Raw genomic sequence first — 12,450 nt, forward strand, 5'->3', positions numbered from 1 at the left:
ACTCCATTCCCTGCCATGACAGGGACACCTTTCACTATCCCAGGTTGCTCCAAGCCCCGTCCAACCTGGCACCTTGAATACATCCAGGGATCCAGAGTTTCCCTGGACTAGACCCTCTGTCCCCCTTCCGCATGACTTTTAGGTGTGACATTGATGCTCTCTGCGCCATCCCCCCACAAACTCGACACCTCTGGAGAGCCTTTGGCTCAGCGGCCGCCTGGAGCCGGGAGCGGCGGGCGCGGAGCTCCCTCCTGCGGCCCCGCCGAGCAGCGCGGGCGGGCCGGGAGGCTGCAGCCGGCTCTGCGGAGAAACCCGGGGGTGCTCACCTCCTCCTCACCCTGCTCGCCTCCCCTCCCCGCCAGTCCCTGTCCTCGGTGCCCCATGGATGCTCCCGCCGCCCCCAGCCCCGCAGGCCCCGTTGCTAAGGGGCCGTTGCTAAGGACCAACATCCGGGTCCCGCCCGGCGCATGCGCGGTGCCGCCCTCAGACCACGTGATCCGGGTAAGATGGCGGCGCCCGTGGGGAGGCGTGCGCGACGCTGAGCGCTCCCTGCTTGGCCTCTGTCGCTGCCATGTCGCGACTTATCGTGAAGAATCTCCCCAACGGGGTGAGGCTCTGTGCGGTGCAGGGGGCGTTCTGGGCCTAGGATGGGTCTGAGGGCGCTGCGGGGAGAGCGAGATGCGGGGCAGGGAGAGGCATCGGGAGGGGAGCGTGTGGTGGGGATGGGGGAGAGCGGGGAGACCACTCCCGGGAGAGGTTTCAAGTGGTGGGAAGAGGAGGTTTTGGACGGGGAGCGGTGAGGTGTCCCGGGGGAAGGGGCTATGAGGGGTCGCGGTCAGTACTGGGATGTGGAACATGCGGACACTTCGGGGGGAGGATGGTGGGAGAGCTCCTGGAGCAGCCAGGAAGGGGCAGGAAGCAGCGTGAGGGGCATGGCCTGGCAGGTGACACCCCCTCAGGGTGGGCAGTGGATCGCTGTGGTCACTGCCCCTCTCGTGTCCGGGGTTGGATGCCGGTGCCCTCGGTGCTGCTGTGCCCGGCAGGATCCCGCGTGTTCCCCATCCCTACGCGTGGACTCGGGGGGAACATGAATGGGTGTGGTGGCTGAAGTGGGGATTTGGTTCACGATGTGCTTCCTGCAGCCTTCCAGAAGCTCTTTGAGACAGAATATGTTGGGTTGGACTTGTCCTCAGAGGCTCCCTGGGGCTGATTTCCCTTCTGCTGCCCTCCCTCCTTTCCCAGATGAAGGAGGAGCGTTTCAGGAAGCTCTTTGCTGCCTTTGGCACGCTCACTGACTGCTGCCTCAAGTACACCAAGGATGGAAGGTTCCGGAAATTTGGCTTCATTGGCTACAAGTCTGAGGATGAGGCTCAAACAGCCCTGAACCACTTCAACAAAAGCTTCATAGACACTTCCAGAGTCACAGTGAGCTGATCTCCAGAAATATCTCCCTGAAATTCCTAAGGAATGGGATCTCAGGAGGGTGGGCAGGCCCTGGCACAGGGTGCCCAGAGCAGCTGGGCTTGCCTCTGGATCCCTGGCAGTGCCCAAGGTCAGGCTGGATGGGGGTGGGAGCAGCCTGGGATGGTGGAAGGTGTCCCTGCCCATGGCAGGGGGTGGCATTTTAAGGCCCCTTGCCATCCTGGGTTTGTGTGCCTGTGCACTCCTGACTCTCCAGTGGTGGCTGAATGTGTGGCTCTGTGCTTTTAAAAGCTGTTCCTGCACCCTCCCTCCATCCCACCAGGGTTTCAGTAACTCCTGAGTGAAATCACCCAGCAGTTACAGCCCTGTGCTTAATTACAGACCTGGCTCATTCCAGGTGGAGCTGTGCAAGTCTTTTGGTGACCCTACAAAACCCAAAGCCTGGAGCAAGCACTCTCAGAAGGGCCCTGCCCCAGAAAAGCAGAGCAAGGAGCCCTTGGCAAGTGCAGCCACAAAGAAGGTGAGTCCTGCCTGATTCCTGGGGCTCTGCTCTGTATCAGTGCCACAGAAGGGGGGCCTGGGCTGTGGGGAAGGGCACAGAGCAGCTGGGCCACCAGATTCTGGAGTCCTGGTGCTGGTGTTTTCTGCCTCAGGATCTCTGTTCCCTGTGCTGCTGGGTTATCTGGAATTGCCTGTGCTTCTAATAAACCCTTCTGGGTTTTTTCCCCCAAGGATAAAAAGAAGAAAGATCCAGTGGATAACTTAAAGGAGGTGAGTTGAGGTTGGATTGCTGTCCCTGCATTCTTGCTGCTGAATGGTTCCTTTCTGTCCTGCTTCCCATGCTGTTAATTCAGGTTGGGACAGGCCAGTTCTGTTGTAAAAAATTATTTTAACAACTCCAACATGGGATTTTATGGTCAGCTTCTCCTGTGAGCACACACTGCACCCAGGTCTGCTCTGTTTCAGCAGTTCTGGGGTTTAACCATAGCTGAGTTGTGTCACATTTAACTTTCTTTTTTTTCCTCTTTTTTTTCCTCTTTTTTTTCCTCTTTTTTTTCCTCTTTTTTTTCCTCTTTTTTTTCCTCTTTTTTTTCCTCTTTTTTTTTCCTCTTTTTTTTTCCTCTTTTTTTTCCTCTTTTTTTTTCCTCTTTTTTTTTCCTCTTTTTTTTTCCTCTTTTTTTTTCTCTTTTTTTTCTCTTTTTTTTCTCTTTTTTTTTCTCTTTTTTTTCTCTTTTTTTTCTCTTTTTTTTCTCTTTTTTTTCTCTTTTTTTTCTCTTTTTTTCTCTTTTTTTTTTCTCTTTTTTCCCCCCTATTTTTCCCCTCTTTTTTCAGCTTTGTTTTATTCTTTAAAGTACTTTCTAAACACCAATTAAAAAAAAGAATAGGAATGAAACACCTTGAGAAGACTTTAATCACCTTGTCAGTGTAAGTTTGTAAATTGAGCTCCCCTTAAGGGAATTTTGGTTTCACACTGCTGGAAATGAGGTGATATCTTAGATTCACTATGAGTCTCTCTCCACAGTTTGTCTTTTTTTTTCCCCACAGCTGAAGGAAGATAAAACATTCCAGGAGTTCTTGGTGGTTCACCAGAAGAGGTCCCAGGTGGCCACTTGGGCTAATGACACTTTGGCAGAGGAGCCCAAGAAGGGAACATCAGCCACAGCAGCATCTGATTACCTGAACTTTGATTCAGATGAGTCTGAGGAGCTGAGTGAGGGTGGGGATGAACCCTCTGAAGATGAGGAGGAGGGTAAAGGTACCTGAGGGAGCTGTCACCCTTTGCTTGTGTCAGTCACAGTGGCTCCTGTCACAGGGAGTGACAGCATTGGACTCAGTGTCACCAGGAGGGTGGGCTGTCACCTTTCTGTGTGCTGGGAATGCCTGGTTGTTTCCCCAGATTTGGGGAACTGTGGCAGATGGAGTGTCTGATATCTGGGGCTGCCATTTGTGCTTCCCTGTGTCATTAGAGAGGAGTAACAGGACAAACAGTTGCAGCTTTCCTTGAAGTGCTTTCCTTCTGGCACCCCTTTCATCTCCAGGATTTCCAGGGCTGGATGTGGTTTCTGTGCTTTAGGCACCTGTGGGTGGCTGGGAACTCATCTGGTGTGCCTTTGATGGATGTTTCTGGAAATTGGGCCTGCCAGGGTTGGGGAAAAGGGGCAAGGTTCAGTGCCTTGGCTCCTGAGAGCAAATCTGGAGTAGTGGCTTCACTCTGAAGGCTCACAGCCTGGTGTGTGTAATTTAGGATGCAATGTCCCTGCAGTAGGGATGAGTGTGGGTTTGGAGCTTTTCTCCCTCCCACAGAGGGAGAAAGAGAACCTTAAATGTGTTTAATTTGGAGGCAGAAGAGGGAAACTTCAAATTTACACCCCAAGTTTGGGATGTCAAGTGGATCTGTAGGGTTCACCTCTAACCTGCAGGAAGCCTCTGCCAAGGAGGCTCACATAATCACACCAGAAAATAAAGATTTTTTTATCTCTCTCCCTCCATCTCTACATGGGATTTTCTTATCTGTTCTGGTGGAGTGAGTGGTGTTTTCCATGCTGCTCCTCATCTCTCCTTGGGTAACTCAAATCCAGGTGTGCTTGTGTCCTTTTCCCTCTAAAACTAAACACTTCAAACCCTTCTCTGAGGCCTGCTCGGGGTATTTAGTTAAAATTGTGACAAAATACTTCATCCTGGAGTACTTCAAACCCTTTTTTATACATGAACTGTTGCTTTGAAATCCAGGCTGTCAGTCTAGGTGTGCCAAGATCAAATTGCTCTGCTGTTTTCCCATGGAAGAGGTAGAGAATAAGGAGGTGATGGCCATGATTGTGTCAGTTCTCAGCTTTTTCCTGGCTTGGGGGGAGAGCAGCAGCATCTGTGTGAAAAAATCTTCTCTGTTCTCTCCTCTCTGCCAGGAAAGAAAGAAGGGAAGAAGGCAGCTACCAGCAAAGACCTCTCAGATATGGATTACCTGAAATCTAAAGTGAAGGATTCTTCCTCCTCATCCAGTACAGAGGAAGAAACAGAGACTGAAGAAGAGGAGGAAAGTGAGACTGAGGAGGATTCAGGCATTGCAGAAACTCACCTGGAGAAAAAGGGGAAGCCAAAAGGCAAACAAACAGAGCAAAAAACACCAGTGGGGAAGAAGAAAAAAGGATCCACACTAGAGGTACAGCTGGACTAGATTTGTCTTCTTTGAAGCAGCAGCTTTGTGGATAGCAGGTGTCTGTCAGTCCTGCAGAATGAGCTGACAGCCTGGCAAGGCTGCAGGCCCCACTGGGTACCAGCTCTCTTGGCCTCCTTGGTGTGACCCATTTACAAATTTCACTGAATCCCCTCAGGGCTGACTAAATTCCCAAAGATGGGGCTTCCAGATAAGTGCTGCTGGTGCCCTTCTCAGAGGCTTTTTTCCAGGAAATGCTGTCCTGGCAACAGCAGCACTCAGTTTTTCATGGCAGTGCATCTTCAGCTGGCACCTCCTGCCCCAGGCTGCTGCAGCTGTGGGAATCTCCTGATATTCCCTCCCACTCTTCAGCCTCCTGTTTGTTGGCCAAGCCCAGCTAGTTGTGCTGTGATTTCTGTTCTTTCATTCAGCTTTTTCTCCCTTTTTCCCCCTCCTCTGTGCAGAGCCAGGCCAGCTCAAGGGAAGCCAGCACTCCATTCACAGTGAAACTTCGTGGGGCTCCCTCCAACATCACTGAGGCGAGTTTGGTTTCCCAGCTGGGAAGGGAGGCTCAGGGTTGTCCCAGAGTGTTCCTCTGCAAGATGTTTGCAGAGACCTTTCACTTCTCACTCCTTTGAGGGCTTTGTGGGTGATCAGGGCAACTTCTGAACTGTCTTTGTGCAGAGATCTGGGTGTTTTAGTTATAAAAATCTAAGCCTACAACTTGCTGCTTCCTGTATCTGAGAATTATTCAAACAATTCTGATTCTTCCCACAGCAAAAAATTCGGGAATTTTTCTTCCCTCTGAAGCCAGTGGCAATCCGGATGGGGAAAAAGGGCCAGGGGAAGAATTCAGGTAAGAACTGTGTGTGAAAGGGGGGTGGGATCTGTGAGTTAGGGGACCTCTTGGTCTCCCCTCTGCTCTTTTAGCCTGCATTTCCACATCCCTGGCTCGTGGCCTGATTCTTGGAGACCTTTCTGTGACTTTGCAGCTCTCCTGCCCTACTTGCTGGCCACAGGATGCCGTGGGCAGGGTAATGTTGGCTGTGCTCCCTTTGGAGTAGCAGCAGGATCTTTTTTTTTTATTGAGCTGCATCCAGAACTTTATTCTAAACACCCCAAACCATGCCAAGGAAAAGCCTGTTCCCCTGGGATAGCTGCAGCAGCCCAGGGCCCTGTGCTGATTTGTGGGAGCAGGTCCTTGGAGCTTTGCTCTGTGCTCTTTTCCTTTAATAGTCCAACATTCACCTTTTATTTGCTCTCAGAGGCACCTGTGAAAGCCTTCTCCAGCTGCTAAGTAAAGTTTTTGTGATTTGTATTTAAAGAATAAGCTTTGAAAAGGCAGCTTTCCAGTCTGACATCATCATCTCCAGGCTGAAACTTTCCATGGCAGCTGAATGCTCTACCTATAGGAATCTATATTAAAGCAAACCCAATTCACCCTTAATTACCCAATTAGTGGCTGTGTGTGTTCCCCACATGATGCTCAGTTCAACCTTCCCTTCCTCCAAGGTTACATCTTTGTTGACTTGAAGAGTGAAGCAGAAATGCAAAGGGCCTTGAAGCGGAAAAAAGAATTCCTGGGTAAGGGCTGTTTGTTCTTCTCCTTGTTCCAGCCTGGGAGCTCAGCTGCTCAAGTGTTCCCTGCACAAGTAGCTCCTGTGATTGGAGTTTTTCCCAGGCACATGGGGGGGGGTTGTTCCTTGGGATAAACCAGGTGCTGTGACAGGAGTGGGGTTTTGGGGCCCTCGTGTTTTGCCGTGTGCTTGAGGTGGTTCTTGTTGGGGTAAAAATAACAGTGCTGGAGTCCAGCTTTGTACAGACAGTGATGCAAGGCTGGGCTGGAGCCCTTGGCTTGACCTAACCCTTGGAGTAACTCCTGAAATTCTGTTTGCAAATATTGTGTGGGCTGGCACAGACAGCTGGGGCTCTCTGAAAGGAAAGGGGGGCTGGGGTTGATACCCTGATTTTTATGAAGACTGACTCTTACAGCTCCCACCTCCCCCTTATTTTTGAGTCCTGCTCAGAGCCTGTGGGGCTGTAATTGTGTCTAACCCTGGGCTCTCTGGGATGCCTTAAGTTTTAGCTTTCACATTATTCAAATTCTGTACTGCATTAGTATATAACTCTGAACTTCATATCAAGTGTTAACAAGTTCTCCTCACAGTTTAGTCAGACAAAACAATCCTCTTCCAGTTCAGCCCCAAAAAGTATAAACAGCAGCAAATTGAGGAGAACAATCTGGGAGGATGGGATTTCATAACCTGAAGCTGTAAATGGACAATTAACCCCAATATGTAAATGCACCAAAACCTATAAAAGTGTGAAACCTCATGACCTGAGCTTGGAGCCTTGGCCAAGCTCTTGCACAGCCCAAGGTGTATCCTTTGAAGGCCTTTTAAATAAATACCTGCTTTATTCCTTTAACACTGCCTAGCCTGTGTTTTGGGCAGCCTCTCAAGGTGTCATTTGCACGTGGGTGTTGTTTGCTCATGGCTTTGAACATCCCTCTGTGTTCTTTGGGGTCAGGTGGATGCTGTGTGGAGGTGTCCCGATGCAGGAACACCCCAAAAGAAACAGTTCCAGCAAAACCTGAGCACCAGCCCTGGCAAAGGACACTGAGAGATGATGAGGAGGAAGAGGACTTGTCTGAATCAGGGAGACTCTTTGTCAGGAATCTGCCTTTCACCAGCACTGAGGAGGACTTGGAGAAGATCTTTTCAAAGTATGGTGAGTGTTTGCCACGGGACTGGAACTTGCAGGGCAATGTCTTTTCTTTGTCCAGAGGTGTTCCTGCTGGGTGGGAATGGTCAAAGCTCTGTGTCCCACATCTCTTGGACATCGCCCAGCTCCCACATCTTTATTTTCTGGTGTGATTATGTGAGCCTGCTTGGCAGGAGGCTCCCTGCAGGTTAGAGGTGAACCCTTCAGATCCACTTGACATCCCAAACTTGGGGTGTAAATTTGAAGTTTCCCTCTTTTACCTCCAAATTAAACACATTAAAGGTTCTCTTGGCATCCTGGGGCAGAAAGGGTGAGGCTTGGATGTGTTTATCCCTGACTGAAGGTGAAGGCAGCTGCTCAGAGCTTGCCTGGTTTGTGTCACCTGTCAGAGCCTTTGGGCTGCTTGTGTTGGGCCCTCCTTGTCCCTCTGCAACTCCTGGCCCAGGATGGTGTCTCCCCACCCATCCAGAGCTGCTCCCCTCATCCTTGATTGTGTCTGGGAGGTGCCAGTTCAGGGACATCTGTGACCACTGAGCCTTGCCTCCTGCAGGACCCCTCTCAGAGATCCACTTCCCCATTGACAAACTCACCAAGAAACCCAAAGGATTTGCTTTCATCACCTACATGATCCCTGAGCATGCTGTGAAGGCCCTGGCAGAGCTGGATGGGCAGGTGTTCCAGGTACAGCTCTGATGCTTTTCCTCTGCATTGGACTGCAGCTGCTGGGAATGCTTGGTGGGAATGGGGCTGAGAGTTTGCTTCTGGGCTTTGTTAAAAAGGGTTTGAGGGTTTTCTGCAGGTTCTTTTGGTAGAGTAGCTTGGTTTGAGCAGCTTTGCAGACACCAGAATCCTGGTGGAGCTGGGGAAGGAGCTCTGAGTGTCTCATGCTGTGTCCCACTTTGACTTGCAGTTGTGGCTCCTTTGGGAAGGAAAATTCCCTCCTTTCACTGACTGGGAAAGGTGCCAGGAAATTTCCTCCATATGGATTATTCCAGAGCTGCTGGATCTCTCCTTCCTGTCTTGTAGGGCAGAATGATGCATCTTTTACCCTCCACCATCAAAAAGGAAAAAGTGGAAGATGGAGATGCAGAAGAATCTTCTTCCTACAAAAAGAACAAAGAGGCCAAGGACAAAGCCAACAGTGCCAGGTACAACACAAGCTGCCAGATTCCCAGGAATGCATGTGGGATCTTCACAGGGGCTGTGGAGATTCCCAGAGCTGATGAAGCATTTGCTGTGCAGCTCTGTTTCCTTTATCTCTCACCTCCCCAGCTCCTCTGCTCAAGTAGCTGCAGTAGCTCAGTGAGCAGCAGAAATTGAGAGGTTTGAATGGCTTTGTGTGAGTTCCTTCTCTAATAAGAGTTAGTCTGGTTATGTAGTTCTTCAGGGGGGTGGTTTCAGATCAATTGGGCCTTTCTTCTCCTCTGATTGGCCACCTGTAATTCTAGAGCTTGTAGAGGCTTTTTCTTGCTGTGTGACAAATCAGTTTCAAAAGAAAAATAAAAAAGAAATGGCTGATACTTTCTGTCTTGAAGAGAAAAGGGTGCAACCTTGCTTGTATGGGGTTTGTGGGTTTAGGAAACCAGTTGGAAAGGTGTGTTCCTCTGAGGCAGTACCTGAGCTTCAGCTGCAGAGCTGTGACCAGTGAGGTCTGGGGAAGCAGAGCTCACTGCCTGCACTGCTTCTGTTTGCTCTCCAGTCACATCTCCCTCATCCTGTCCCTTCCCTAGGGAATTTCCACCCTTCTTTCCCTCTCCCTTCACCCTGCCTGCTCGTGCTGGTGCTCAGAGCTGTTTTTTTCCCAGGATTATTGGCTGGAGGGCCCATGACTGACCCTGGCTGTGTTTTCTCTTGCCAGCTCCCACAACTGGAACGCTCTGTTCGTGGGGACAAACGCTGTGGCTGATGCCATGGCCCACAAGTACAATGCTACCAAAAGCCAAGTGCTGGATGCTGTGAGTTGGGTTGGGATGGATCAGCTGGGGTGGGACATCACTTTCCTGCCTGTTTCTTTGTGGCCAGGGCCTTGTCTTGCACAGGAAAAGCCTCCATGCATCCATGGGCACCACACAGGCTGAGGCCACATTCCATGGCATTCTGTGGGGTCTGAGCCTATTGATCCCTTCCTTCCCACTCTGCTTTCCTGAGGCTGAATTTTGCATTTCTACATAACTAGAACTTGGTGGGAATTTACACCCTAAAGCTCAGATCCTTCCTGGAAATTTCATTTTACTCTGGGACGTGTTTGAATTCCAGCAGCACAATTTCCAACAGCTGCAGAGGAGCTGGAGCATTTTACCCTCCAGCTGCCTGCCACATTCCCTTTGCATGTGCTTCTGAGAGCAGCAGGTGACTGAATTCTTGCCTGCAGGAGAGCAAAGACAGCGTGGCAGTGAGAGTGGCTCTGGGAGAAACGGAGCTGGTCCAGGAAATCCGCCGGTTCCTCGTGGAAAATGGAGTCAGCCTGGATTCCTTCAGCCAGGTGAGAGGCCCAGCTGGAGGCACCAATGGGGATCCACCTCTTCTAGTCCTGGTGTTCTCAGCTCTCTTGGAAATTGGTAATTAAATCCTCAGCATCTTGCAGGATTGAACCCTCCCTGATGAGTTAGGAAATTATTGTATTTGTGGGGTGCCCCATGGCAGGCAGGAATGATGAATGTGACTCCATGTTCTCAGAAGGCTAATTTATTATTTTATAATATTATATTAAGGAATACTAAACTAACTAACTAAAGAATACAGAAAGGATACTTACAGAAGGCTAAAAAGATAATAATGAACACTCTTGACTCTTTCCAGAGTCCCAACACAGCTTGGCCCCAGTTGGCCAAAGAATGAAAACAACTCACACCAGAAACCAGTGGAACAATCACCTGTGGGTGAACAATCTCCAAACACATTCCACATGTGAGCACACAGGAGAAGCAAATGATATTCGAATTGTTTTCCTTTTCTCTGAGGCTTCGCAGCTTCCCAGGAGAAAAATCCTGGGCAAAGGCATTTTTCAGAAAATATGAATGTGACAGGAAATGTATCCATTTGAAAAGGCAGTGGCTCTCAGGATGAGTGAAATTCATAATATGGCATAGGATGGTGGGCAGGGAAGGAGCCCTGTGGATCTGCAGCTGACACCTCCATCCATGAGGTGTGGATTTTCCAGGGAGTGTTCCCTAAATGTCTGTCAGTCCTTTTGCACTGGGGAGAGGAGTGACACAGAGAGAGGGAGAGCAGAGCTTTGGAGATCTGAAAATCTCCAGTTGGAAAACTGCTGGATTTTCTCTCTTCCGTGCCATATTCTTCCTTTCTTTCCTGCTTGCTGTGTCAGGCTGCTGGTGAGAGGAGCAGGACAGTGATCCTGGTGAAGAACCTGCCAGCTGGCACCAGTGCCCTGGAGCTGGAGGAGCTCTTTGGCCAGCATGGGGACCTGGGCCGGGTGCTGCTGCCAGAGGGAGGCATCACAGCCATCGTGGAGTTCCTGGAGCCTACAGAGGCCAAGCAAGCCTTCACCAGGCTGGCCTACTCCAAGGTGGGAACACTGCCTGGGGAAGGGGGGTTTGGTGAGCTGGGGAGCTGCAGGAGGGCTCTCTATGAGTGTGAGGGGCTCAGGGAGTGTGAAAAGGTGTTATCCCAGAGGGACTCACCTTCCAAGCTGTACCCTTTGGATTTAGGGAGGTGCCTGGTACAGCAGAGCAGGGCTCAGCCTGCAGAGGATGCTGGAGAAGGGGGCTGTCATACAGCTGGAGGGTTTCTTTTCCCTTTTGCAATCCAGGAGTGACCCATATAAGGCTGGGTCCTTTTGTAACAGAGGGTTTAGGCTCTGGTCCTCTAAGGCTGGATCCTTTTGTGACAGAGAGTTTAGGCTGGATCCTTACCTGACAGAGAGTTTAGGCTCTGGTCCTGTAAGGCTGGATCCTTTTGTGATAGAGGGTTTAGGCTCTGTCCCTGTAAGGCTGGATCCTTCTGTGGCAGAGAGTTTAGGCTGCATCTTGTAAGGCTGGATCCTTTTCTGACAGAGTTTAACCACTTGCAAAGGTTACTCAGCTTTTCCACTGCTGTTAAAGCAGAGTTTTTCCTTCAGGCCTTGCCCTCACTCCTCATTTCTCTCCTGTCTTCCTTTCACAGTTTCATTCTGTGCCCTTGTATCTGGAGTGGGCTCCAATGGGGGTTTTCCTCAGCCCAACCCCTCAGAAAAAAAAAGCTGTGGTTCCAGGAAGGAGGGTGAAGCAGGGCTGGCTCCAGGTAAGAACTCTGACTGACTTGCTGGGGTCTCTGTGTTTCTCTGGGGTTGTGTCAAGCCCCAGGAATGTTTTGTCTGGGTGACCTTCCACTGTGAGGGCTGATCTTTCCTCCCTAAATACACCACCTTTCTCCCCATCCCAAAACTCCCCCACAGTTTGAGTGGTAAGCTCCCCCAAAATTTGGCTTTGTTGCATCTTACAAAGTTGGGTTTATTCTTCTTGGTTCAGGTGAAGCTATAAAAGACTCAGAGGAAGCAGCAGCAGAGGAAGAAGAGGAGGAGGAGGAGGAAGAAGAAGAAAATATTCCTGGGTGTACCTTGTTCATCAAAAACCTGAACTTTGCCACCACAGAAGACACACTGAAGGAGGTGAGCAATCAGGACACAGTGTTTAAAGGATTTCAGCTGCAGCCAGTGTGATCTGGTGGGAGATGAGAGAGCACTGGGTTCTACTGGGACTGGGAACATCACTCCAGGTGTCAGATAAGACAAATGCATCTGGAGCTGGTTTTGTGGGGTTTAATTCCACCTAGAGACAGGTGGAGGCAGTAGGAAATCTTCTAACAGAAATCTACTGAATTTTCTGATTTGCCATGTTTTCTGTAATGCTCCTCCTTGGGACAGGCACTGCTGCAGCTCTGCCACTGCTTGGTGTGTGAGAGGCAGTGAATGAATAAATAAATGATGATTTCTGAATGTGCTTTTCCTCTCAGCTTCTGCTGACAGTGCTGCCTTGTGCTGCTTCACCTTAATAAGCACTTGGGAGAGAGAGTGGCATTCCTGGAGTTATGTGGGGTGGTAATACCAAAATAAGGAAAAGCAGCTGGAATTTCCCATCTCTGGCACTTCTTGTAGCTGTGTAAAATGCCACATTCCATGGCCAAGCATCCTGGACCTGTGAGTGTGTGTGGAGACT

General features: G+C 50.1%; 1 protein-coding gene across 1 annotated transcript in view; it reads left to right on the forward strand.

The window, feature by feature from the left end:
* Positions 1–516: 516 nt before the first annotated feature.
* RBM19 (RNA binding motif protein 19) overlaps positions 517–12,450 on the forward strand; it is a 53,281-nt gene continuing 41,347 nt past the window's right edge. Inside the window, 18 exon segments of the mRNA XM_036393396.1 lie at positions 517–607; positions 1,243–1,425; positions 1,820–1,942; positions 2,155–2,193; positions 2,968–3,178; positions 4,326–4,579; positions 5,038–5,112; positions 5,351–5,429; positions 6,086–6,157; positions 7,103–7,303; positions 7,848–7,978; positions 8,324–8,445; positions 9,156–9,252; positions 9,669–9,779; positions 10,623–10,823; positions 11,420–11,507; positions 11,510–11,536; positions 11,764–11,903. Of these exon segments, the coding sequence (XP_036249289.1) occupies positions 572–607; positions 1,243–1,425; positions 1,820–1,942; positions 2,155–2,193; positions 2,968–3,178; positions 4,326–4,579; positions 5,038–5,112; positions 5,351–5,429; positions 6,086–6,157; positions 7,103–7,303; positions 7,848–7,978; positions 8,324–8,445; positions 9,156–9,252; positions 9,669–9,779; positions 10,623–10,823; positions 11,420–11,507; positions 11,510–11,536; positions 11,764–11,903 (2,190 nt within the window). The 5' untranslated portion in view covers positions 517–571.

This window comes from Molothrus ater, chromosome 18, assembly GCF_012460135.2.
Source record: "Molothrus ater isolate BHLD 08-10-18 breed brown headed cowbird chromosome 18, BPBGC_Mater_1.1, whole genome shotgun sequence".
NCBI classification, from domain to species: domain Eukaryota; kingdom Metazoa; phylum Chordata; class Aves; order Passeriformes; family Icteridae; genus Molothrus; species Molothrus ater.